At 39.3% G+C, this 27,199-nt stretch overlaps 2 protein-coding genes across 21 annotated transcripts in view; one reads left to right on the top strand and one right to left on the bottom strand.

The window, feature by feature from the left end:
* Positions 1–336: 336 nt before the first annotated feature.
* Positions 337–8,902, top strand: usp1 (ubiquitin specific peptidase 1). The gene is made up of 8 exons (XM_084723696.1): positions 337–506; positions 1,337–1,481; positions 3,408–3,509; positions 3,681–3,850; positions 4,405–5,123; positions 6,558–6,722; positions 6,968–7,169; positions 7,950–8,902. Exons 1-8 carry the CDS (start codon positions 337–339, stop codon positions 8,743–8,745), a joined length of 2,469 nt encoding a protein of 822 aa, XP_084579822.1. The 3' UTR covers positions 8,746–8,902.
* A 2,734-nt stretch (positions 8,903–11,636) lies between these two features.
* Positions 11,637–27,199, bottom strand: part of dock7 (dedicator of cytokinesis 7) — a 56,592-nt gene continuing 41,029 nt past the window's right edge. For 4 of the 20 annotated variants that reach the window (XM_084723674.1, XM_084723689.1, XM_084723694.1 and 1 more), the window contains 21 exons: positions 26,799–26,977; positions 25,623–25,805; positions 24,809–24,968; positions 24,435–24,531; positions 23,403–23,420; positions 22,251–22,347; positions 21,990–22,124; positions 21,718–21,870; positions 21,114–21,272; positions 20,830–20,930; positions 20,525–20,717; positions 20,278–20,421; positions 19,785–19,916; positions 18,627–18,641; positions 14,665–14,799; positions 14,436–14,525; positions 14,081–14,317; positions 13,661–13,804; positions 13,328–13,434; positions 12,866–13,033; positions 11,637–11,729 (listed from right to left, as the gene is read on the bottom strand). In XM_084723674.1, the coding sequence (XP_084579800.1) occupies positions 11,687–11,729; positions 12,866–13,033; positions 13,328–13,434; positions 13,661–13,804; positions 14,081–14,317; positions 14,436–14,525; positions 14,665–14,799; positions 18,627–18,641; positions 19,785–19,916; positions 20,278–20,421; positions 20,525–20,717; positions 20,830–20,930; positions 21,114–21,272; positions 21,718–21,870; positions 21,990–22,124; positions 22,251–22,347; positions 23,403–23,420; positions 24,435–24,531; positions 24,809–24,968; positions 25,623–25,805; positions 26,799–26,977 (2,690 nt within the window). In that variant the 3' untranslated portion in view covers positions 11,637–11,686. Of the gene's footprint in view, positions 11,730–12,731; positions 12,752–12,865; positions 13,034–13,327; positions 13,435–13,660; positions 13,805–14,080; positions 14,318–14,435; positions 14,526–14,664; positions 14,800–18,626; positions 18,642–19,784; positions 19,917–20,277; positions 20,422–20,524; positions 20,718–20,829; positions 20,931–21,113; positions 21,273–21,717; positions 21,871–21,989; positions 22,125–22,250; positions 22,348–23,402; positions 23,421–24,434; positions 24,532–24,808; positions 24,969–25,622; positions 25,806–26,798; positions 26,978–27,199 lie in introns of all 20 variants that reach the window. The other 16 variants (XM_084723686.1, XM_084723695.1, XM_084723687.1 and 13 more) reach the window with 10 other exon arrangements.

The following is a 27,199-nucleotide window of genomic DNA, read 5'->3' as shown; positions in this document are numbered from 1 at the left end:
GGCTCTTATTGAAAAGTTGAAGGGGGCGGTGAAAACAAAAGAGGCAGCAGTAAGTTAGCGTTAGCCAGCTAACGTGTTACATAATGCGTCGGTCAGTAGGTAACAGGGTTGGATTTAGTTAAACCGCAGCTGTGTACAATATCTTAATCCAGTCACTTTAACTTTAGTTACACAACTAATGCGGTATTAACTTATTGCGCAGTTACTGTCGGTCTCGTTGAACTCTGATGGCGCCCTCTGACATTAAATTCTGTGTTTCCATTTCTTGCCAGTGAGCTGCGCTGTTGCATCTCAGTAGAGTGAGGAAAAACTCAACCCTCGGGGTACAGAAACGAGATGCCGGGCCTGCAGGGTGACACTGCTGTGGCGGCTCTGGGGAGCCCCGTCAAGAAGAGTAAACTGTCTCTGAAGTTTCTCCAGAAGAAAGACACCAAGCGGGCTCTGGATTTCTCTGAACCGCAGGCGGAGGAGCCCAAAACAACTGAACCAGTGGAGCCTGAAGCAAGGTGGGTCTGTGCTGTCAATGTGAGATTTATTAGGGGTCATCCAAAGTGCAAAACGCCGCTTTATTACCCCGACTTTACCCTGTGGATGAATGGAATGTCTGGCTGGCATGTTTTGGGAAAGTATTCGCTTTTTTCACACACTTTCAGTGCTCATTTCACAGCCTGAGGGCACAACAACAGCTGTGTTGACGTGGATACCTTACATTTTAATATTTAGTTTTAAATTTATCCTCATTTTCTTTCAGAGATTTACTGATTAATTGATTAGTAGATAAAAAATGTAATTAGATGCCAAGTATTTTGATAGTTTCTAAATTGTTTCAGTCACTTTTCAAGCCAAAATGTTAAATGTTTGCTGGCTGCAGCTTTTAAATTTTAAGGTTTTGCTGCTTTGCTGAGATATTCAAAGATGTAAATTTGCGTTATGAGAAATTGTAATGAGCATTTTCACTTTTTTGGACTTGTTATAGACTAAACACTTAATTGTGAAATTAGGGATGCACAATGTGGATTTTTTTCAGCCGATTACAATAACTGATTATTACTTGCTTCTTATAGCCAATACCAACAAGATAGCAGATAATTTCACATTTTTGAGTTTTAAAAAGAAGAAAGGCTAAGACTTAGCAAGCAAAGGTGATGAATTAATATCTATAACCATGACTTTAACAAATCTAACTGACATAACTATTACAACAAAAACAAAGAACAGTTATCACTCTTCAAATGTTCTTTTTTTTCTGGTCATGTCCCTTTAAAAAAAACAGCAAGACTGCAAGAATCTAACAAGTTAATAATAGACTTTAATTTTTTTTTTTTTTCTTGTTCAGCAGCTGTGATCATATGGTCTCTGGCCCTTCTCCGTGTCCAGCCTCACCTGGCCTTCTCCTGCCATGTGAGAAGAGAGAGAACTTGGTGCCATTTGTGGGGCTCAACAACTTGGGCAATACCTGCTATTTGAACAGTGTCTTACAGGTGGGTCATCACCAGAGACAGAATGGATAAACGTCTTTAATGGCTGTTTGGCTACGACATACATGTAAATACAGCAGATTAGGGCTGAACAATCAGTGCCCACGCAGGGACGGTGTTGGAAATTAGCTTTGGCTCTGAACAGGTGTACAGTACTCAGACCTGCTCATGCAGCTGTCAGTGTTTTTCTGTGCTTGTCCCTTACAAATAAACCAAAAAAGTCATAGTGTGGTTATTTTAACAGATACTGCATAAGTATAACTATTTTTGTAACTATATACTGCATAGTTACTACTATAAGTAGTAGTAATTTTTGTTTTTCATTCAACAAAATAATAATGGCAATAGAATATTAGCTGGGGTTGGTATCAAAGTTCCTTTACAGCTGGAGAAAATGATTCTTAGACTGTAACACCACAGAGTTGGCATGTTGTGACACATTTGTTTTAAAAAAAAAAAAAAAAAGCAGTCCCTGCAATTTGTACATTGCTCCCGGCCAAATTGCAGTTTCGTAATATTTCGATTAATTGTTTAACTCAGAAATAAACACACATACATGACCGTAATTTGTTTGAAAAGGGTCTGTGTCAATCTCTGCAGCACACATTTCACAGATCTTTGTGATGGATTTAGCTGGGTTTTTTTTCATTGTGTGTTTTATATAACATAAAACCATGTTACAGACCTTGTCTTGCACATGAATTCTGAAGCAGCTTAACAGGAGAGAAAACCTCTAGGAAACAATAACTTTCCCTTTCACAAAGAATATTGACACTGCAGACAGAAGTGTTTGTCATAGCGTACAAAACTGTGTCTTCTGTGGCTGACGTAGAGCAGATAAAACCAGCAGATAAATGTCTGTTCTGCAGCGTTCTGTGTCCTCCTGACTGTGACAGACAGTGTGTTCAGATCGTCTTGCTGGCTTATCTGTATTGACAGTGTTTGGATGTAAAGAGACGGAGACAGACAGACACTGGAGGTTTAATCGCACATTCTGGAGCTTGTATGATCTCCTCTGCAGCACCTGTTCAAACAGATTTTGTACCTGTGGGATGTCTGGGGTTATATTTCTCTCGTCTGGAATAAGTAAGACTTTCCGTTGTAGAGGAAAGAACATACAATATACGTTAGGTCAACTCTTCCTTTAGTCCTCTTGTAAAACAGTATGGTAACCTCTAATGTAAATGCAAGCAACTAACCTTTCACTGTTCCTTGTGTCATTGTATACTGCTTTGACTTTTGTACGGTTTACCTGCAGTCTTGAAGAGGCTTAAAAGCATTGAATTCATTTTCCTCATTAAAAGCCATAGAAGGTATTAAAATGTCTTAAATTTCAAATAGAAAGGTCCTTAAGAATTTTCCCAGCCTGCCACAGGCAGTAACATTGCTCATAAAAAAATGTATTTTTGTGTGATAGAATCAGATATGGGCTGGAAAACCCTTGGTACTGCTGTTTCAGACTACTAACCTGATGAAAAGTAATTTGTGGGTTAGTTGTAATTAATTATTTTTAAGGGGTTAAACCAACCAACCATTTTCCGCAGCGTATCCAGGTTGTGTACAATGAGTAATGAATTATATTATTAATAACTGTTATATACTGCTGGGACAAAATGTGATGCAAGTGTCAATAAACCCATGCACTTGTAGTGTTTAGTCTTTAGTTAAACTTGTTGAACCCTTCAGAAACCCTGTCCCTGCAGGGTTAACTCAGATTTTCAGAATGTGCAATTTAATTGTTTTTGTCTTTGTAAGGAAAAATATCAATGATAATATCATACACAGGTGAAAATGTTTCATTTATTAGTGTTTTTCACGAGAACACAAGCAGTGATTTTCTTACCCAATAAATTTAATTCAGGAAGCCTTTGAACATTTTTTGTAAAGAAATCAATGATGACTAATCTTGATGCCTGGTTGCTCCTGCAGGTGTTGCACCACTGCCCAGGGTTCAGAGAAGGCATAAAGAAACTGTACAACCTGACTAAAAGAAAAGACAAACTAAAGGAAGAAACTGATAAAGGCGAAGAGGTTTGTGCAATACAAAATATATATTTATTTTACAAAATTTACATTTACAAGTATTGTACAATATAGTGTAAGTAACAATAACTGTTATGCCCTTATAAGCTGATTTCATAGATAAGAATTTATTTTTTAAAAAAAATTGTAACTATTTTGTTTCTGTATTCACATTCTCAGCAGTCAGAAGTTGTAGCTGATGCTTTGCCGGCTCACATTGAGCTCCTCGGGAGCTTCAACAGTCTGATAACGTCAGTGGAGCAGTTGCAGTCCGGCTTCCTGTTGAACCCCGACAGCTTCAGTGACGGAGAACTCGCCACACCGCCTCGTAAAATACTCCACACACTCAGGTAATGATGTGCTTATTTTGAATCGTCAAGATCATACATTCAATTAGTAAGGTGGCTTATTTCTGTGTACTATTTTGATAATCAAATTAATCAGTTTCAGTAACTTCATAAGAAAAAAAAATCCCTGATTCCATGTTCTGGTTGCTTTAGCACTGTGTGACAGTAAACTGAAAATCTTTGAGTGTTGAACAAAACAAGACATTTGAGGACATCATGAGACACTGATCAACATTTTTCACCGTTTTCTGACATGTTATAGACCAAACAACAAATTGATAAATGGAGAAAATAATCAAAATGAGGATTGAATATTTGTTAGTTGCAGCCTTACTTACCATCATTGTTTAGAATTTTATAAATACACATTTGCAATTAAAAAAACAGCTAACAGCTTCTCAAGGAGCACAAAGCTGTGCAGAAAAACCTATAGAAATGAATATGAAGACATTCTGATAAATGCACGCAAAAGTCCAAATAATAGCAGCACATTTTAAAAGCTGAAACAGGCAAATGTTCATTATTATTATTAATATTATTACTTTTCTGTGTTACAGGCAGCTGAACCCCATGTATGAAGGCTATCTTCAGCATGATGCCCAGGAGGTGCTGCAGTGCATCCTGGGATATGTCCAAGAGGCTTGTGACACCATCAGGAAGGAGCGGGAGTTGGAGAGGGAGGTGACTGAGGTTAAAATTGAGAATGGCGTCCATTTGGATTCCAACAGCTCTGCAGCAGAATCCAAAACTCAGAATGAAGAGGACAGCCAAGTCAGCGGCAAGAGAAAGAGTGACACTGAGGTGGGAAATGCCAAAAAGAAGCCTAAATCTGCTAAGTCTAAGAAGTCTGATGCAGAGGAAGAAATAAATAAACCCTTCACCCGATCCAAAAGGAGGTCCTCCAGTGATGTCACCATCGAGTGCACCCAAGACAAAGACAGAGAGGAGAAGGCAGAGGATGACGGGGTGAAGAAACTTCACACGGAGGAGGATGGAAGGAGTGACCCTGAGGGAAAAGGTGAAAAGGCAGCTAAAGAGGCAGATGGGAAGAGAAAGAAGAAAGCCAGGCTGAGCTGGCTGAAGCCTTCTGGGAAACAACCAAGCATTTTCTCCAAGTTCCGCAGCGTGGGGAAGATCAGCTGCTCGACTGTGAAGAACCAAAACAAAGTGCAGCAGGAGAACGGACTGACTGACGACCAGAGTCAGAATAAGAAGAACAGTGAGGAGGAATCAGCAGAAAACATGGCTGAAGACAAGAAGGCAGTGACACCTCCAGGTAGGAGAAAGGGGACTGGGACATGGGCAGTAGTTTTTAGAGGGAGAGCAAGTTAACTTTGTTCAGTATTATTTAACCTCTTCAACTCTGCAGGGGCAACTTTGTCCAATTGGCATGGCGATTTTCAAAGGGGTCCCTCAATGACTCACCTCAAGATATGTAAACAAAAATGGGAGTCTTCCCTTTACATGCATGTCAACATTATGTTAACCTAATGCAGTTCTGGACAAAAAAAACATGCAGCATTCCTGCACACTGCATACCCACAACAGAATTGGGATTGCATAAAAATTGTGTTTGTCTAGAAGGCTGAGACTGTTGTGGATTCAATGAGGCCAACTGTATTCATACGTGATGTTAGTCACCATAGTAGCCATTCATTTCAATGACCTCACTGTATACATGACCTGTAGTGATCTCTGGGATAATCACAGACACATGAAACTTCATAATCACAGACTAGACACCTGGACCTTTCAGAGGCTGTATCACTTTCCATGTATATTAACAATTAGGGAGTCCTTTGGATAAATTGCGGAACAGAAGTGCTCGTCATCCAATTGCCAAAAAAATGCAGTCCTTGCAGAAATCTCCAAAATATCAAAGGAATTTGATAAGATATGACGGCATGACATTTTCTGTGTTATTCTTCAATGTCTTGGCGTGTGAATGTATCTTGGAGGGATTTTTGACCATTTTTCAATCAATTCTCTGGTTGTAAAAGGAGGTTAAGCTGTGCACCAAATCTGATGATATCGAGCACAAAACTGCTGCAGCAATTTTGGAGACATACTATAGCATGGTTATGTCCAATATATACTTCAGTCACAATGTTCTAGGCCCCTATACAGTCTAATATTTTAAAAAAAATGTGCAAAAATTAATCTTGATGTACCAGCTTTCAGATGATGTATACCACTTGTATGTGGCATTTACTTTTGACTTGCTATCTCCCCCTGAAGATCCATGTCCCCTCTTTAAAAGTGACCAAAATATGATGTATGATAGAAAGGGGTGGAAATGAGGGCGTAATGTAAGTGGAATTAATCCATCTCAAAATACTAAACTGAAATGTTGGTAACTGATGAAAAATTTTAGAATAAAGAGGTCATACTTCTAAATTATTTCAGAAAATTAAGTTAGTTTTCACAGCCTCTAGATAGCAAAGTTAAAAACAAGTTATAATATTTTAGAGAGACTATAATCATCCAGGTGACTACAAATTGAAGTGTTAAGTTTTTTGTTTTTTTTTGTCTTAATGGTCATTTTATTTTAAAAGCAGAGAGTATAAGAGAACAAAGGAAAGATAAGAGCTCTCTGGTTGCTGAATTTAACTTCTGCCCCGGGAAATCAGATAGCATTAGTCCTTCATATGTCAGTTCAGACATGAAATATGACAGGTCACTCAGCCATGTCTATCTGTGTTTCTGTTAGATTCAGAGGGCCTGGATCTGATGGAGCGCTTGTTCCAGGGCCAGTTGGTCCTGAGGACTCGATGTCTGGAGTGTGAGAGCTTCACAGAGAGGAGAGAAGACTTCCAGGACATCAGTGTCCCCGTGCTCGACGAACAACCCAGCAGCCCAGACAACCTCTCTGAAGGTGAGTGTTCATACAACGCCTTTTATCTTACATGCTTTCAGTGAATCATGCTTATGTGTGAACAAACAATTTAGGAAATGTAGGTAAACATTTAACATAACTGCACAATGAAAACACACAGACATCTATAGAGTTTTTTATTATGTCACCCTCTGCCAAAAAAGGAAGGCAATGTTATCTTGGACATCCAGAAAAATATAATGAACATGTACATAATTCATAACTGATATCTTCTTTCTTCCCAGTCTCTCCTGATCCTAAACCAGAGCTGAAGACTCTGAAATGGGCCATCGGTCAGTTTGCTTCAGTGGAACGCATTGTTGGTGAGGACAAATACTTCTGTGAGACGTGTCATCATTACACAGAGGCTGAGAGAAGTCTGCTGTTTGACAAAACTCCTGAAGTCATCACCATCCACCTGAAGCGTTTCTCTGCCAACATTTTAGAGTGAGTTGATGACTTGTCTCTGTGTTTGAATATAAATCAAGGTTAATGATTTTGTCTTGATCTGCTACTCTCATTTTTTGAGGATAGAAAAGGTTCATCATTTGTGGTTTTTGACAGATTTTCTCAGAAGTATGCCACAGATTTAAACATTTTTTTGCAACAACTGCTGTGCCAATGTTATATTTTCAATATTTCAAAAGTAAATGTAGCTTACTCGTAGCCTGCGGCTGCACTTTTCTATCTTTCTAGAGATGAATTTGAAACTGTTAAAATCTGATAAAAAAAAAAAACTGCCTGCAGTGCAATTTATTTTAAAAATTAGTCTGATAAGTATTTCTCCTCTTTCCATTGGTAGAAATGTTTTTTTAAGTTGCCAAAAAGGATTTTGTTTTCTCTTGTTTCGCAGTGATGAACAGTATATTATTGCAACAACATATACAACTTTTGGAGATACAAGTACTCAAACCTGAGTAAAAATCAATTTCACCTCATTTGCTCCAACAAAAAAGCAAAGTTGAAAGAAGCTTTGCATACAGATGTGATGTATACTAGATGCTGTTACCAAAAACACTTTTCAAGAATGGTTTTATGCCCTGACCAGTTATTTATATTTTCTCAATGATCTGCTGATCTCTTTAACTGTTAATCAGCTGTGCTATAAAATGTTCTCATACTGTAAACTGTTGAAGTATTACATAGGAAAGGTCAGTTTCAATGAAATGACATTATGATATTCGTTGTTATCACAGACACTAACTCATCCGTTTCTCCTCCTCTTAGCTTGGACCCGTATGCAGGCCTGTCCAAAGTCAACACTCCCTTGCAGACCCCTTTGACCTTGTCTCTGGAGGAGTGGTGCACGCGTCCCTCGTCTGTGAAGGGTCAACACTATCAGCTGTTTGCCGTGGTCATGCACAGTGGCATTACCATCAGCAGCGGCCACTACACTGCCTTCGTTCGCATGTCTGATCTGAAAAGTCTGAAGCTCCTGCTGCAGGACAGAAAAGAAACAAAGCGGGAAGAGGAAGAGGAAGAGGAGAAGGAAAGTAAAGAGGGAACCCAGGTGAAAGACGAAGCGTTGGACTATGATGATGGAGAGGTGTCATTCAGCCTGACTGCGAGGAGAGGTATGAGTTTGGCAGGCAGCAAAACGGGAGGCAAGAAGCTGTCAGAGGGTGGGGTCGGACTGTTGGGGGGCCAGAGGAGTCTGTCCAGTTATGATCTTGGGAGCAGCAGCAGCACACACACAGAGAAAGCAACCAGCAGTGGGTCCACAGAAGGATCAAAAAGGAGAAAAACCATCAGCAGCCTGAGCCAAAATACTGAGACAGGACTTAAAAAGGAGAGTGGAGCAGGAGAGGAGGCACCGACGACTCCCTGTGGGGGCGTGGAGGCCACAGAGCAGCAGGCTCTGAACAACCTCCTTGAATACGAGGGCAAGTGGCTGCTGTTTGATGACTCGGAGGTGCGTTTGTTTGAGGAGGAGGATTTCCTGCGAGCCTGCTCTCCTGAGACGAGCTCCTCATCAACACCTTACCTGCTGTTCTACAGACGGATGCCTGAACCTGCACCCTAACATGAACGCTGGGACCAGTGTTGACTCAGGGGGTCGTGCCAGTCAGGCGCTTCGGCAGCTGAGCACTCACACAGAGGACAGTTGTATTTTGCAATGCTTACAAACGGTGCCAAAAATACTGTGGCTGCCATATTGGCACCTGAACTGAAGATACTTTTCAGGCCAGAAACCCATAAAACATGAACTACTACAGTCTGGTCTCAGTGTGGGACTCAAGCTGTTCAGACCTTCTCATGGACTCGGATCTGTCTTTGTGCCAGGGATCCTTTTTTTTTTTTTTTTTTTTATTTCCTGGACACTGGCTTTGACACTTTTTCTGTCATTGTTTTTGAACATGTCCTGTTTTTGATGTTTTGTCAGTTATTCATTTTGTATGGTTCCTTTTTACAAATTGGAAAAGCACTTTTGAACTAAAGTTTAATCGAGTGAAAATGCAAAAAGTTGGAAAATGTCTTGGTTTCTGGCTGATTACTTTTCGATAATCCATTAATTTGCATTTACAGGAGGTTATATCAGTGCTGTTTATACTTTGAATAGATAACTCAACTAAATGCCAAAATAAGAACCAAATAAGACACACATCCTCTCCACTTGCAAAGCATTTCATGAGGGTTTTGCTCCATGAAGTTAGAGAATACGCTGCAGATTTTTCTTTCTACGCAGGTTTAAGCAGTTATGACAAAAAGCATATCAACTTCTCAAAATTGTGTTCTGATGCCTTGTTAAGCTTTTACATAAACAGTTTTGTTTTGGTTTTTTTTTTTATCAATGTGAAGCCTGAAATATATGCAGGAAAACTCCACTGTTAGAGTGACTTGTAATATTTACAGTGGCATATTTTGACATAGAACACCCTAGAATATTAAGTATGTAATTTATACCAAGTTTATCCATAGTTTGTTGGTTCAGCTAATGCTAGTTTCTTGCTCAGCCCAACATCGGAAGCTTTTTCAATCTGTCAAATCAGAGTGAAGATACATAAACTCTTTGAAATTTAAATTCCCTAAATCTACTACAAGGAGATTTTAACTGCTTATGAAACAGTTTGTTTAATACTGATGGTTCTCTGTGACCAGGTCAGATTCTCAGTGAAGTCACAGTGAGTGGTACATTAACCAGAATGAATGAATATTTTTTATTTTTGAGGTCCAGAATCAATTCAGTAGAGTTCCTTGTAGTAGCTTTAATTTAATTTTTTTTCTATAAATTCAGCATGGTTATGAAAAATAGCCTTGTTCACCTTTCAAATGCTATTTGAATGTACAAATCTAGAATTTAAAGGGTTAGTTCTTTAATTCAGAGAGGGAAGCGCACTGCACTCCCAACTTCTATAAATGTCACACTTGTTCCAGGTGTGGTCAATTTTCCTCAACATCTGGATTTCAGCTTTTAAGACACTTTAACCAGCAGGATGAGGATGTTCTCTCTTGTGCTCAGATGTTCACAAACTGCCATAACAAGCTGGAGGAAGTAATTCAAGATGATACCCCAAAAATCAGTTTTGCTCTCAGAACATTTTCTTTGCTTATGAATCTGTCTCTATGAACACTCACATTATAACATTCCTATTAATCAAGCACTGCGTTTGCTTTGTTCATGTTCAGTGTTTTCTGTAAGTAATAATATCACATAGCTTTGCAGGTGGAAAAATATGGTCATAAGTTCTTACACCTGTGTAGATTAATTATTCAGTAAAGGTGAGATTGTTCATCTCAGGTTCAGCAGAATGGTTGAGTCCAATCATAGTTTCAGGGATTGAATCAGTTATTAAGCTGCGCTTTGTGAGTTAAAACTTATTATGGGCCATATTCAGTTACTTCACTAAAAGTCATGTATAACTGAGAAAGGTTTTCAAAGTAAGTGCTTATAGATCTGATTTAATATCATGTGACAACAGCCAGTAAGTGTGTTGTCTCCTTTAAACTGTACCTCATTCCAGCTGTAATTACTTTAATGTTGGCAGGTTCATACTAAATAAGCAATAAAGTTTTTACCTTCACACGTTCTCACTGCTGATCCTTTTCTTTGTTTCCACACTTTATGGCGATAATCTCCTACTCACACCTTACTGATCTGTTGTCTCCAACATAACATTAATCCTACATAAACACAAAAATAACACGTTAGGAAGCAAGATAATTACCAGTATACACCAACTGAACATTAAAATATTTATTTAGTAAAATATTTAAAATAAACAAAACAAAACTACATAAAATTATACAAGGATGTTTAAAGTACCTAACTTTAAAACATTCTTTCAACTAAAAATGATAATAAAGCATCATGATAAATAATGGTACCATTTTTTGCATGTTTTCATTTTTTTTCTTCCCCCCATTTTGAATTACATAAACTTTCAAGTTGTAAAATGCATTGCTACACCGTAATAAAAAAGTGCACACATGAAATTGAATACAGATTTTTGACACATAGTACATCATTAAATAGACACCTTGACTTTTAAAATTGTACCTTTTCTGCAAAAAAACAAAAGCTTTTTGGCACTATAAATAACAAATAAAGGGATCTCAGAGCATTCTTCATTTTCAGTGGCTTGTTTGTTTCAAAAGTGAAGGCTAACATTAGCTTTTTTTTAAGGGTTGCATAGGGACAAATATAACAACTTGTTCCCTTGTGTAACAAGTAATGTTCAGCAAAGAAAAATTCTAAATGCCAAGGTATCTCTTTAATCTTTAAGATCCACTTGTTCGTTCCTCTGATTGTGTAACAGTTTGTCTGTAAACAACTTAAGACACTGGAATGACGTACCAAGCTGCAACACGTTTAGTCTTTCTTTTAGCACACTCTCCAAAACACTGACCAACTTTGAAGACACTCCTATTTACACTCGAATAAATTAATATTGCAATTTATTATGTGTGTGCGTGTGCGTGTGTGTGTGTGTGTGTGTGTGTGTGCCTGTTATTCTTCTTCATCTTCAAATGTCAAGCTTGCGAAGACTCATTCTGCTGAAGGAATCTCTGGAAATAAAAACAAAAACAAAAAAACATGTTTGATTTACACAGACAGAAGTATCATCTGATCATTCAAGTGAACCAAAAAAGTGATTTAGAGGATTAACTGAATTTAAAGCCTGATGATTTTCATCTGCCATTTCCATTTCCACTTTTTTGAAAAGAGATCTGGCGACTGTAACAAGACTGTGAGGCTGCGACTGGGAAGACTAAAAAGTCCAGCAGCCAAGTGGTGTTTTCATCCAGTTACCAGCACAGTTAAAAATACATGCTATACGAATGATGCAAATGACAAATGTAGGGTTCCCACTGTGATCCTGATGAAAAATTACAGTTTGTCCCCCTTGGAATTATAAGGTTCCATCTGACACTACTGTCAAAACTGAGTTATTCACATATTCTTATTCTCTGACCACCTGTTAACATTTTGAGAGGTTTATTTTAGTTAGATGCAGTTCTGGGTTTTTAAACTAGAGTCTGACTTCACCTTTTTGTTTTCTAAATTGGTTCTATAAGGTTCTTACTGTAGAGACCTTTAGAACTTCGCAGGTACTCAAGATAGTTCATTTTCATTGTTAGCTAGCTAAAGCTAGCCCTAGCTAGTCCAGTGGTTCCAAAACTTAACTGGCATGCCCCACTTTCACAAGCCAAAAGAGTAAAAGCTCTAAAAATTGTCCTTGTATTGCAGAAATTTAGTAACCAGTGGGAACCGTACATGATAGACCTTTTCACAACAACCATACTGACATGAAATAGTAAAGACAGGTGTAACCAAGGATAGTAATTAAGGTTCTGCTCCATGCACATCAAACAGTCAGTCAGTTTGTGCATGCTGACCCACTGGTCAGGCTCTACTATGCTAAATGGAACGGGACCGTAATTATCACCATTGGTAACACTTGTGTTTACTTGACTAAATGTCTGCGTGAAAAAACGTCTTTAATACAAACACAGGACACAGAGACTCAAAACAGCATCATAAAATGTAGTCTGAAAGTCCCAAACTACCTTGTCAAGCTGTCCGTTTGCTGCATGATTTTTACAAAAGCAAAATTAATAAATAAATAAATTATAAATCAACATCCAAAACAAATCATCTACTCTCTCACACAAACAGAAACACAGTCTCTGTTCAGTCCTACCTGTGCGAGTTGACCTGCAGCACAGGTTTATAAAGCTGAGGGATCTTTCTGTTGATGAGGGGCTGCAGCGCCTCCTTCAGCCGGTGATAATTCCTCTCCAGCTCCCTCTGGTACTCCTTCTGGTCCGGACCAATCAGGCTCTTATTCTTACGGAGGGCATCTTCACACCTTTGGAAGAGAAGTCCATCAAATACTGGCGTGTAGGTTCAGTACTAGACTTTAAATTTAAGGCTGTCATCTACAAGCTTAGTTCAGCTGCAGAAACCGTCCTCAACAGCAGCAAATATACTTTTCTAGTAAAAACAAGATAATTTTCTAATTATTTCAAGATACAGACCATGCAACTGTGATTTTGTTTTCTCATGATTGTGTTCCTCCATATTAAATCTTGTGTCCGTCAGATAAATTACCAACATGTTGCACCTGTTCACAGGTATATTATTCATCATCCACAGTCCGTACCTCTTTGTGAAGTCTTTGAAGCAGAGCCGTAGCTTATTGTGGTGTCTGTAAAGCTTTGGGTCACTGGGAATCTCTGACAGGAAGACCTGAGCCACCTCCAGAGGACCCTGAGGAAAGCAGATAATATGATTATCCATTTAGTTATCCATCACATTAGATCCATTTAGCTGATGCTTTAATCCAAAGCAATTTACATTTAGTGCACTCAAGCATGTGGACACGAGAACAAGAAATAAGAAATAATGCAAGAATAAGAGATGAGAAAATGTGTTTTGTTTCTACAACTCAGCAGTTGTATTTCTTATCAAATGTATGTGACATTTAAAACTTTACCTGGTTGACAGTTGTGCCCACTGATCCCTGTAGGACCATCTGCAGCATCTTTGCATCAGCAGGGTCCTGATGGGTGGCGAAGGCAAGCTCCTGAGTCTTCTTCTGCATGTCCTCTATTGCCACCTCGATGGGCGTGGATATTATCTGGAAAGTGATGAAGAAATGTGGTTTTAGTGACGAGGGAGTGCAGCAAAATCTGGATGAAATAGCCCCTTTTTATTACCACCAAACCTCCACAATATCATCCTTCCACAGGTAGAGATAAGCTACTGCATGTTGTTTTGCATTAATAATAAAAACTTTAAACCTTTATTGATTGTTTGGTAGTTTTCTGAGAGGAAATCTGAGAGAAACTAAACCAGTTGCATAAAAAAGAATGAACTGGAAATCAGCTGGAAGTGTTTTTCTGTGTTCACTGACCTCCTCTTTGTGGATGATGTTGATGCGTGTCTTGATGTAAGGGAAGGCGTGGGAGGTGGTGAGGATGGTCTTGCGTTTGAACTGTTCGTGCAGGTCCCCGTGGGCTCGCCCATCCAAAGTGAAGGGGGTGCAGTAGACGAAACGTCGCAGGTTGTAGTTCTTGTCAAAGTAAGTGATGCGATCCTTCATCTCGTACGTGTCGAAGTACGGCTCCACATATGTGATCTGGATGAAGGCCTGCAGGAACAAATCAAATCGTAATTTTGATTGGTTAAGTTTTTAGATTGTGTTCATTCTGTTAAAACTGGAACTTAAAGCTTTAATAAATAATAATCCAACAGTGCTCAATGCCGACCTTATTAGGATCCAACTTGCACTTGTCCACTGGGTTGGAGTCCTTGATGACTTCCACCTGGTCCTCTCCAAATCTCTCCCCATAGAAACCCTGAGAAGAAACACAGAGCACAGCCTGGTTAGTTCTTAGCAGAGGGCTGAAAACACACACAGCAAAAAAATGTAGAAGCAATTTTAAGAATCACGGTGTGCCAGGAGAATCTAGTGCCTGAATGGTGGTATTTATTTACCTCTAGCCTGTGAGAGATTTCCGCCAGCTTTGTGATGGCAGGCTCTTTGTAAACAAACTCCTGCTCGTCTAAGTCGCCAAATTTTGAACCGTAAAATCCAACTCTGAAGTACGTACCAAACATCCTCTTTCCATCCTGTGAGCAGAGGAAGAAATACGTAAGTGCTGAGGAAGAACAGAAATTAAATTCATAACGCATTCATTTTGATACAGACTTTAAAACTGTCGAAATACAATAACATACAATTCTGACGATGAACTGATGTCCAAATCAGACACCAGATGTAAATTCAGTGCAAACCCTAAATAATGGTTCTTTTTTTGCTTTATACACTAACGACAACTCCAACAATGGCAGACTTCAGCTCCAGTTGAGACTGTGTAGTTCACAGGGGTAAAGGAAGGGAGAAAATTGTAGTTCACTCAGAGAAATAATCGTTAAAAACACAATGAGTTTCATCATCTGTGCCACAGCAATCTGTAAGCATATAGCTAACAAAGATGAGACTATATGCAATGGAAATTTCATGTAATATGTGATTTTTTTTTTTTTGCTCAACATGTCCACCATATTCTGATCTATTCAAGTACATATGTGTGGTTTGAAATGAACTGTCTGTGTAAACCACTGTCAGACAGAATGAAGCCAAAAGAAGGTCAGCAAACTCTAGATTACCATCCACACATTTACTCAATAGTAATGACAGTCTTGCATATTTGCATCCATTGCAGATGTTTTTATGGGCTTGTTCTACAGATTTTTTCACCTCTACAGGTGCAGTGTGTCACCTTGTTGTAACAGGACAAAAGATCAACAAGAAACAACAACCTCTTTTAAAATGCTCATTTCACAGCCCAGCAGAATATTCACGTCATTAACTGTACAACAGATACTCCTTAAAAGGTGTGTGGAAATTTTTTAATTCAAAGGTGCATCATGATGTGGAATCAGATGTAGAAGATTCTACATTGATTCAGTGACAGAATATAGTGGGAGACTGCAGCCTGGACAAACTTCTCAGCTGGACAATAAAGTTGTAGTTAAGTTGTTGCGCTGCAGCTTCAATCTAAGGTTAGGGTAACGTTTTTTTTGTTGGGAGATATGTAGGAGAGGCAGCGATATGAAAGCCTTATTTCTGTAGATCACAGCACACTTATAATTCACTGCACAATGATGGTTTTGTAATTTTTATGTAGTGAAGTGGGTCACACAAATACTGATACTGAAAAGATGCAGTTTTTCCAGCCTATTATAGCCTGTTGTAGTCTGATTGTTGAAAGCATTTACTAAATATAAATGGACTTTAGTTTTATCTGACTGCATACTGAACTGAAGATATGATACACTGACAATTGTTTATTGTGTTTAACTGTGAACAAATAAATAATAATCAAATCACAAGACTGTAAAGATTCACATCTCTACTCCTGAATTACTTAATTATTCAGTAAACTGAGATCAAATTTAACTCTGACTTCTTCTTATTCCCAGCCTGTATGCACATATTTTCTGTCTGCAGTTTGGCTGTTTTGAGAAAAACAGGCCAAGCTCAGAGATCAAAGCAACAGACAAGGTTCCTACAAAACAGCCTTAGATGGTATGAATCAACTATGAGTCATGAGCAGAGAACATAAAAACCCTGACAAAACATCTCTGCAGAACAAAAATGGTCATAATTATTTCAAACTAATGCCTGAACCCAACCACATTGTGTTTTCTTAAAAAGTATGAACGTTCAGTGACGGGAAAATGGACATCAAATCGAGAAGTCTGATCTGCACAGACCAACCAGAAAGGAACTTTACATTAAAAACTAGAGATGCACCGATTTCAATTTTCTTAAGGGTAATTTTCTTCTCTTTATCCTGTTCTTGGAATCACCAGCTTCATGCAAGCATGTGTCAGAGTGTGTGTAGCTGTGATCATGATATCACGGTCAGTTTGTCTGCTGCACACATGACGTGACCATCGTGCAGAACTCGTGTGTGAAAATGATGGGCACAGAATCGGATATGTGACGCTGACCAGCCGGTCACCAGTCAGGGCCGGTCATGCTGAAAACCGTCCGGTTCCGGTAGATCGGTGCATCTCTATTAAAAACAGAATGCAATGACCTGCAAAAACCTTTCAACCTATATTCAATATAATACAGTAAAAAAAAAAAAGTTTGGCAGTTTCGTGTTGAGAAATGTTGTTTTTAAACTGTTAGTCTACTGCCCAGGCAGTTTTCCACACAGTTGTGAACCTCACCCCATCCATGCCTGTGAATAACTGAGCCTTTTGATGATGCCCCGTTAATACCCAAACACAATACTATCACTTGTTTACCAGTTAACTTGTTTACATGTGGAATGTTGAAATAGATGTTTTTTTGTCTTTTGTTGCCTCTGAACTTTTTTAAAAACATGTTTCAGGCATCAAATTCAGAATGTGTGTATGTTTGTATCTTGTCTTTCCACTGTATTCAATTAAATACAGGTTATAAGGTTTGTGCAAATCATTGCATTCTGTTTTTGTTTACATTTTACACAACGTCTCAACTTTCTGGGAATTTGGGTTGTACATATTTTAAGTCAGAAAGCACAGCAGGTCTGATACAAGTGTATGTGTGTGGACAAGTTTATATGTGGGTGTATAATATGAGAAAGGAAGAAACTGATATTGGAAGTTGTGTAAGCAAAAGTTGGCATCTGACTTCTTGTAAAAAAAAATAATTACATAAACCCTGGTAACTGCAAGTTTGAGGCATATCTTAAAAATTCATCTTGTATTTCTACTGCAACTGATTCAAAAATAAATATAAACAGAACTTTAAGAGGCCCTGAAATCTAAGGAACTTACCACAAGACACAATTAAGTAAAGTGGGAAGGAAGGGTCGGCAACCAGGGAAATCAAAAAGGAGAAAACAGAACAAATTTTAATGAGGATTGGGTTCCTCCAGAGATTTCAAAAAAACACAAACTAACACACAACAGCAAAATTATTTCCATTGATTTTGAGAAAGAACATAAACTCATTGTGGAGGATCCAGACCATGCAAAGGCAGACAGTTACGAAGAAAAAAGAAAGACAAAGTGTGAAAACAGATCCACCACCTTCAGAGGCACAACATGCACTCTCAGTGCATTTCCAAAAGGAACACAGAGTGCTCTGTCCTTTTCATGCAACAAACCATGAAAACTCAAGAGGTTAATACTGTTAACAAAAGAGAATGGATGAAATTAAAAAAAAATCAGGGGTCGATTTAGTTTGAACTATAAAAAGAAAGGGCGAGAATACGAACTAATCAAAATCAAAAGGGATAAATCAAGTAATCCTGAGATTACTGTGAGTTGAACCCTCTTGGAAAAAACCTGACAGCCTCAGGAATTTGGTTCCAGCTTCGACCCAATACAAGTCTGCAACACCTTGTGTTTTAAAAGGCTCATTTAATGGTGTGTGGAAAAAATGACCAATGGATAACAGATACCCTTCGAGCGGTAACACTGACTGAAATCGAGCCCTGTGGTTGAAGATGGAATGAAGATGAAGATGAAGATGAAGTGTCAATGAGTGTGTTCTGACTGACACACCAGCAGACAAACAGAAGATGAAGACAGGGAGAGTGCGGATTGTGCAGGTGATGCATTCACTGAGACTGTTGTCATTAGTGTCACACACTGTGGCTCCCATGCACAGCCTGCCAACACTGTCACGTTATAAAAACAAGCTCCTCTAGTAAATTGAGAGGAGAGAGGAAAACGGTGAAGGTGTTGCTGTTCAAACAGCAAGTGTCCCCGGTGGGGGGCAGACAGTTGACATTGTCTGCAGATGTTAATGGATTGGATGTATGTGACAAAGCAAAGAGAGCAACCGGATGCCCACGGGCTAGCAAATAAAAGGATGAGAGTAAATAAAAATAACGACAAAAAAAGATAAAACAACATGAGCAGGGCCAAGCAGGAACTGTTTAGCCACCTACCTCCCAGCCAGTACTCTGTGTGACAAAGAGAATACAGGACAAGTGAACGACAACACACATACACCCCCCACACAGTGCGGCATCTGCACACAAGGTGATGTTACAGCAAAGAGAATCAACTCTTTGAAACTCAAACAGGTTACAAGCTGTCAAGCTGGAGAACAGAGCAACTGACCTCTGACAAAATTACAGTAAAACTTTCTGTGAATGAATTAGGGTCAGACACTGTTATTCAGTCTTGATTTCATGATTTCGTGGTTGTGGAGAAAACAAAACAAATTCTTTGCAAAATGGACTGAACTGATTGAACTGTTTTTTTTTTTTTTCACACTGGCTGATACGTAAAGTTCAGGTATCAAAATCGGGAAAGAAAAAAATGGTATCGGAACATCTTTAGAAACACCAAAAGTGTTTTGGCTCTGTGAGAAAAGTTGCTCTGCACACCAGACGACTGTAACCTTGCCCACACTGTAACTTGACATCGTCATTATGGGTCACACAACTGGCCTTCAAGAAAAACCACAACAGGAGTCTCTTCCCACACCTCATGCATCCTCTTCACAAATATAATAAAGCATGCAAGGTATCTGACAAAGTATAAATAAATAAATACACTGGAATTAAAATGCCAAATAATAAAACCATGCAAAGCTGTGTCTGTGTGAAGGCTAGGCAACAGGACTTCATTTCCAGGATACTTCCAGTTGTGTTTGGAGAATGCAAAGTATTCTGAGGCAGCACAGATGAAAAACTTTGACCTTGGTTTTGTCTCATTATTCTAAATAAAATCCTGCTGGAAGAAACTTCCACTGCCCAATAAATGTGACAGATATAATATTTGTGACAAAAGTGCACCTGTGCAAAACATTCATGTGACTGTGCCAGTGAGGTTTTTATGCAGTAATATTGAGTGATGTTCTTGGATCGTGCCATTTTTGATCCATATTACTGAATTTACACAGGAACAATAGAAAAAATAATTTATAACCTGATGTGACCCAATTGTGATCTTTTCATTGCAAGAGAAATGGAAATTTTCAATGTAAATTGAAAACATGTCAAATCTGGTTCACAAAGAGACTTTGTCTTTCGGTTCTTGTATAAATCCAGTGTTTCTACAATGTATGTGTGTGTGTGTGTGTGTGTCTGTGTGTTTACCTGATGGACAATTTTGCCAAAGGCTTCCTGTAGTTTACCATGAATGGTGGCTAGCTTCTTTGCATCCCTGTTGGCTTCATGGATAGGGATCAGTACCTTGTACACTTCATTCACCGCCTCGTACATGCCCGCCTGGAAGGGACATCGAGACAAATGTTGGAATGGCACAACCACTCATCCAAAACTACAAACAGCTCGGCCTGAGCTTACAGAGAGTGTAAGGCCTGAATAAGGATAACTGGAAAAGTTACACAGACGCATCTGAAAACAACTGACCGATCCTCTAAGAACATTTGGGACAAATACAAAAACATGTTTATGAAATCAGGTTGCTATCTGATCAGTAACTCTCAACGAAATCAAGAATAAGGGACATAGTAAAATGCCTTAGTGAGAGAAAGAAAGTCACTTGCTGAAGTCTGTGACTAAATCCTTGGCATGCCTGTCAACATCCATTCATCTAATCACCCATCTATCCTTCTACACTTCTCACCATGGAGAAAGAGGCAGCAGCCTGCTCCAGGAGTCCCACGAGGCCAATCTCAGTGAAATATTTCCCTGAGCAAATGCCCTCCTCATCTGGTGACACCACATCATCAGAGACTGCAGATTCCTCCAGCACGTTGGAGGAAATATTCTGTGCACAAACACAAATAGAAAAGTAATATAAGCACACACATCAGAAGACATTTCTATTGCCAAAAGGACAAGATATTACATGCATCCAATACTCTCTTCACCTGGAAGGTGACACAGCCTACAGGCAGATACTTGCGGTCCTCCAGCATGCTCAAGTATTCTGCGACCAGAGCAGCGCTGTGCACCAAACACTCAGCCGCCTCAGCATGGTTGTTCCTTTCTGAGTGTTTTCCAGCCATGTTCTGAAGCCACGTGAGCCGCAGGTCTGGTGACGTCTGGTAACCTTTCGCAATCCTGGAGATTGACACAAATGCAAAAAGAGACACATCATGCACATGCAAGCACACAAACAACAAGATAATAATAATCACAATGTAGAAATACAATTACAATGTGTAGTCTGTACCTGTACATAAGATCTATCAGCATCTCAGGGTCTTCCTGGTGCTCCTTCATCTTGACTGTGTCAGACAGGATCATGTGCAGGTTAAACACAAGGTCCTGGACCTGGAAAATAAAGAATGGAGACCTTGAGTAACTGTTTCCACAATCTTCATCTTACAGAAATCAAAGTGCTGCAGAATGAGTAAAAATCAGTCATTTCAGCAAATAAAAACAATTGATAATAATAAGCTGTCTTCTCAGGCTGTGACAGACAATATCTAAACAATCTGACAGATTTATCAGTACCTGGTCTGGAAAAGTGGTCTCTCTCAGCTCCAAATCCTCCTCTGCGTAGGTGAGGATGGTCTTTAGAGAGCGACGCAGAAACTCCTCGTTAAAATTCTGAGACGTTCCCACCAGTGAAGACAGAGACATGGTCACCTGCATCTTCACTCTTGCAAAATTCTGAAAGTGCAAAAACAAAAAGAAGGAAGGATTGACAAATTATATTTTGTCAGGACTACTAGCTTTTATGTGATAGACATGGACTGTGAAGGATGCACTCTGAAGACAAGCAGTAAATTTCAAAAAGGTGTGTGTATCTGCCTGCACTATAACAAGGGGAATTATGCATTCACCAGTAATTAAGCCTAAATTGGACAGCTGATTCTGGTCTTTGGTTTTATTCTAAACTGGGTGATGTAAAGTGAAAGAAAAGAGGAATAAAGAAATACGAGAACACAGCCGAGAACTGGCCAACCAGCAGTAATGTAGCTCCTCATAACTGACTTAATAATAATAGTAGTGCTTTTTAAAGTCATCACATCGTATTGAACAATCTGTTCTCCAGATAAAAAGGGCTACAAAAGCACATGGTTTCACACATGGATTGTAAACCAGTTGTACTCACGTTGCCGATCTCAAAGTTTTGCCTCATGAGGAGGTAGAGGGAGGCGCTGGCATGGGCCCTGATGGTACTTATGCTGCTGCTGCAGCTCCTCAACAATCGCAAACATAGATCAGCACACTGCTCCGTCTCCTCCTCAAACAGCAGTTCAGGAAACTACACAGGCAGAGAGAAATACACCCAAACTGATACAATGCAAGTATGAAGTCCTGGAAGAACTGGAAATGAAATGAACACTGAAATTAAGAACTGCACTAAAAGTCAAGTAGTCTAACCTTAGATACCAGCGCCCTCTGTGTGGCGAAACAATGCTGGAGGTAGAGGGCGCTCTGGTTGCAGGCCATGCTGTGGAGCAACACCTTCAGCACCCCGCCGAGGATACTCTCCTTTGACTCTGTGACTGATACCGTCTGGAGAAAGGAGGACACAGACATGTCAGGGTTTGTAAATGCATGGGTGTTCTATATTTCAGTATTTCACCCACCATGTTTGCATTGTGCATGGGTAAAGGTATAAATTCCTGTTCACTTGCATACCTGTACAATGATCTCCAAAGTATCAAGAATAATTATGTTGGCCTCTGTCGCAAGGTTACCATCAATAAGTGCTTCATGTTCCAGCTCTGCTCTGGTCCTACAACCAAGAAACCAGACAACACTGTCACAAAATGATTTCCACATCACTGTCATGTTAATGATGCACGCTTGAATGTTGCACAAGGTTCCAGTCCCCACATTCAAACAAACAATAAAGGAATCTTGGTACTGAAGAAAAAGGTTATGTGCTGTGCTTTCATAAACTTCAATGAAATATGATATCTCCATACAACATCAGCACAAAGTTGAGAAAACTGTTTATCTATCCATATTTAAATCCTTTTTACATTGCAAAATGCCTCTTAATCTGCATGGCACAGATCTGAAACTATTCAAATGATGCACAGAATCAATGCATTCTGACCCACAGCCAAACCTATGACCCCCCCTACTAGCGGGCTGAGAGGTTTGAATGTATTAAGGAGGCTGTTCTTCATTATTTAGTGAACAGCAAGTGTTCTATTCCTGGTCTACAGGTGGAACACTAGGGCTAAATTTTGTATAACTACATGTCCTAAAGTGACAGTCATAATAAATCTGACTGATATTTTTCAAAAGGAGAAACAAAGGATCTATGACAAGCGTTGTTTGCTACATTTGTCTTGCTTTTTTGCTGCAGCAGCAACCAGGGAGACACACAAGTCAGGACCCCAAAACAAGAAGCACACTGGTTAAGAAGCAAAACAGACCCACTGCAACCGCTACCATCCCTGAGACAGACACTGTTACCAGGACAGAGGGTGGGGAGGGGGGTCAAGGAAGAGGAACCAGGATCGGGGACGGGTCTGCTGATGCATTCATGTGTATACATATGAGCTTAGGAAGTCAAAATGGAAAGAAAAAGGAATCATAAAATGGGTGTGTCAAAGGCTAGGATAATTAATGTGGGTCACCCAAAACAAAAATAATTTGTATACCATGACTTGTTTAAAGGCAAGTCAACCAGGAAAAGAACTAATACAAACTAATACATTCAATTTGAGTCCATTTCAACTGTCTAAATACTCATAAACATGTGAATACACCATAAATGAGGCACTAAAGCAGGGGGGAATTCAAAGGAGCACACAGCAAATGTGGACCATACAATACCTGACTGATCTGTGACTCCTACATACACACACAGCAACGTGAGAGAACAAATGGAAATTAACAGAAAACAAAGACTGGAGCTGAATTTACAAAAGAACAGACATAAAAATAAAATTTCAAACAAAAAAAAGCACAACGCTGTATCTTTTGTCGCCATTTGACAAAGTAAGCAAAAGCTCAAGTAGCATAAGATACAAAGCTGTGGCTTTTTGAAGAGTGCATGCAACACAGATACCTGTGGCTGCAGGGCCAACATGTGAAACACTTTGAAATCACATTTTATATAAGTCTGATTCTGTTCCTATGTAAGTCCAGCAAAACTTACAGACAATAAAAATGAACAGTGAATGGGCTTTGACAGAGTTTGTGATGGTTTGTGTTTATTCCTAGATGGACTTTAGCAGTGATATACTGATAAGAGGATTAAATGATTACTTTCACACTGGAACAGAGAACATAATGTAGAGATAAAACAGTCAATTTCTGTCCAGCTCATTAGTGGATCGAATGTTCAAGGTAATGAGTGACTTTCAGGCACAAAAATCCTTTATTCACTCATGATCAGTCAACACGTTTCGTTTCGACGTTGTCATCAGGGCCATCAGGGTCTCCATCGATGCCCAGATGAAGACTCTGATCCACTAGAATATCTAATTACTGGCCTCAATTCCTGAAGAGCATCTGATTTTTCATTTTCATATCACCAGCAATATTTTTCTGACCCAATGCAGCAATTTTTTTAAATCTCAAAAACGTGTTGCTTTAACTTCTTAATGATTGATTCTACTTATAAAAATGGAGCAGATGCAGTCATAGAGCCTAAGACTTTAAGTCTTAAGACATTTTCATACACATTCATGGATTATGCTATACACATCTTTTATGCATTTTAAATAATCTTTGTGTATGTGTGTTCCTGAGAACAAAACCACGAGCACAGTTCAGTGAATAATCAGCTTAGAGGATCATTCAGATTTTTTTTCTGTGAAAAGTAAGAATTAGGAAAAGAATTAAGTGTTAGAAAGAGCGTACTTGTCCATCTTTTCACTGTTTTGTCGCCAGTGAGTCATGTCTTTCCTCCATCGAAGGTTCTCCTGACTGCCAAAAGCACTGCCAGATGGACTCCGCTCTAAATGGTGGAGAAAGGATTATTTACTTTTTTATTAGAGGTGAAAGAGGCTGTGTGTACACAGTAAAACGTGACTGAATTTGGTTGAATGGCTGCAGCTTTATCTACAGTACTCAAAGCTACAGCTGTATGTATTTTGCTGTGTGTTTGAATAAGCCACACAATATTTTCTAGGTTTGGAATTTCTTGTTACAGCCTTGTTTATATGTAGTTCTACTTGCGTCCATGTTTGATATGCAGTTATGTGAGCACATGTGCCAAAACGAGTGACCCCCACCTAGCTGTCCCCGGCTGCGTCGGACCATCTCCTGCCTGGCCCCGATGCTGCCCAGTATGGCCTCCTCCAGCTTGGCCTTCATGTCTTTGGACTTCTTAAAGGTCAGGCTGTTCATTCGTTCAAACGCCTTCTTCCCCTGCATGGTGAACACAACATGGGCCTTGTATCCATGAAGCAGAGGGTGAGCGGACGGACAGAGAACACAGCAGGGGAAGTTATTTGCAGCACAGCACTCAGCAAGCAAAGCAGGTTAGTAGTCTACAAGCAAATGTGCATGCACAAAGAAGCAAAGAGCAATCGGAAAGCACAGCAGAAACAGCTGAAATACACAGATAGGAATATATATGGTTATAGCATAGAAAGCAGCTTAGTAGCCAAAGCATATTAACTGCAGAGAAGCTTATGATTCTATATGGAAGAGGATAGTGCAGGACTTATCATCCACAGGAGGTTTAGGAAATGTAAAACAATATCTGAACATATGTGAGCACATATGAAAGTCCACTGCAATGTACTTTTTTTTTTTTTTTTAGATCAGCACGATTTTTTGGTTGCTTTGTAATAACCTTTTGGTTGGATACATTTTCCTATTTGTTGTCTCTACATATGGAGACATACTGAGTATACTCTCAAATTTAGAAATATTACAATCAGCCTTAAGACTTCATTAACTGTAGGACACAAATGTAGATGGAAGAGGAGGGTATACTACATAAAGCTGATGTCCAACCCTCTGTGTGCCCTTGGCAACAATACAGTGATCAATCTTTAGTGTGACTTGTCAGTTAGTGAGTGTATTCACTGTTGATGTTACCTTGTACTCAAAGCAGGAGACACAGAGGTAGAGGAGGTCCAACAGGCGGTTGAGCTGAGACACTGACAGGTCTGTGAACCACTTCTGTAACACCAGCTCGTCAGCATTCTTCAGCACCCACAGCAGACAGATGAGCAGACTGCGACTTGACTCAGCCGAGAAGCTACCGTGCTGACGACTCGCCTGGAGAGATGGAGCAGGAGGAATCGACAGAGAGGACAGAACACAGGGGGGCAGAAATAACACAAAAGCGGTATGATAAGAAGTAACAGCCATGTGTTTATCATTGTGTAACAATGTCCAATAGAGCTGGGTTTATAAAAATGAACTGTCATTAGAATGATCTGATATTGATTCATAAAATCTTTTAATGTATGCCCTTTGCATGGATGCTTGAAGCTTTAACCCAGTTAGGTGTTATGCCCATATAGCATTTTTCCTCTGGCAGCTCTCGCAGGTGAGAGCAGCACGCTGAGCTATACAGAAAGGTTCAAGTTATCATGGTCGCAATACTTGAACACTTGGGAAAATTTTGCACATTTGGCTGCTTTCACATGTTGTTCTGCTAGCTTGAATGACTGCTTCTCTGAGCTACAACAACACATAATGTGCCAAATGTAAAACAAAAAATACATGTTGATTATTTCTTAATTAATTTAAACTCCACGAATCACTGAGGTTGTCCTAATTTACTGTACAATGGCATCGAGACAAAATACATGACCTTGCAGTATTAACATGTAATGACACTAAAATTTTACATCATGTTATGCTAACTTACACGTATCACAGAGGTTTTGTGAAGCATGTGGAAATCTGCCATCCAGCTATAGTTCTTGTGAATCTCTGGCTGACCACTGACTGACTGAGCCAGCAGTCATTTACAAACAATCTATGTCTAGTCTATCTATCGACCTAATTTTTTTTGCTCTATATTTACAAGCTTGGATCATCTATGTTAAAGTTTACACAAAATTAAACATTAATAATTGTAATAATGCACTAGGTTAGAGGGTTCCTAGTACAATATACAGCATTAGTTCTCTGAGAATCTTTCATATCCATCAAAATTGTCATTGTGACTGAAATATTCCTCACAGGCAAGATGCAGTCCTAATGCACAGTAGTAGAACTGTTTCATTGATTATAGATTTGCTGTCAGGAACAGGGACTTACCTGCGAGTTGAGCAAGAAGCTGCTTGGTCGTGACATTGGAGAGGCGGTGGAGGTGCCTGCTATCGCCATGGCAACTGTCTGGCTGATCAGGCTGTTACCTTCTCCCTCTGCCTCTTCTCCACTGCTGCCTATCGCCGCCCCCTGCGGACCACCCGGCCGACCCCACTGGTTATGGGACTCTAGTAACACAAAAAGGAGAGAAAAGAAAATTAATCACTTGACTGGAATTTAAAACAAAACAAGAAAAAGAACATTTGCAAGAACAAGTGCAGTGTAAGAACACAAGAAAGTGAAAATGTTATGTAGATGTAATAAGGACAAGGAGAGTAAAGGACAAAATTATTGAAAGAGAAACCTTTTTTTTTTACTAATATTCTTATTTATACTATTCTTGTATTCAT

Source organism: Lutjanus erythropterus, chromosome 7 (genome assembly GCF_056507025.1).
Source record: "Lutjanus erythropterus isolate fLutEry1 chromosome 7, fLutEry1.hap2, whole genome shotgun sequence".
NCBI lineage: Eukaryota > Metazoa > Chordata > Actinopteri > Lutjaniformes > Lutjanidae > Lutjanus > Lutjanus erythropterus.
The sequence above is the reverse complement of the archived record's forward strand: the minus strand, read 5'-3'. Positions and strand labels throughout refer to the sequence as shown.

Coding starts and splice junctions, on each gene's coding strand:
- usp1 (XM_084723696.1), top strand. CDS start 337: ATGCCGGGCCTGCAGGGTGACACTGCTGTGGCGGCTCTGGGGAGCCCC. Junction 507..1,336: donor CCAGTGGAGCCTGAAGCAAG/GTGGGTCTGTGC, acceptor TTTCTTGTTCAG/CAGCTGTGATCATATGGTCT. Junction 6,723..6,967: donor CCCAGACAACCTCTCTGAAG/GTGAGTGTTCAT, acceptor CTTTCTTCCCAG/TCTCTCCTGATCCTAAACCA.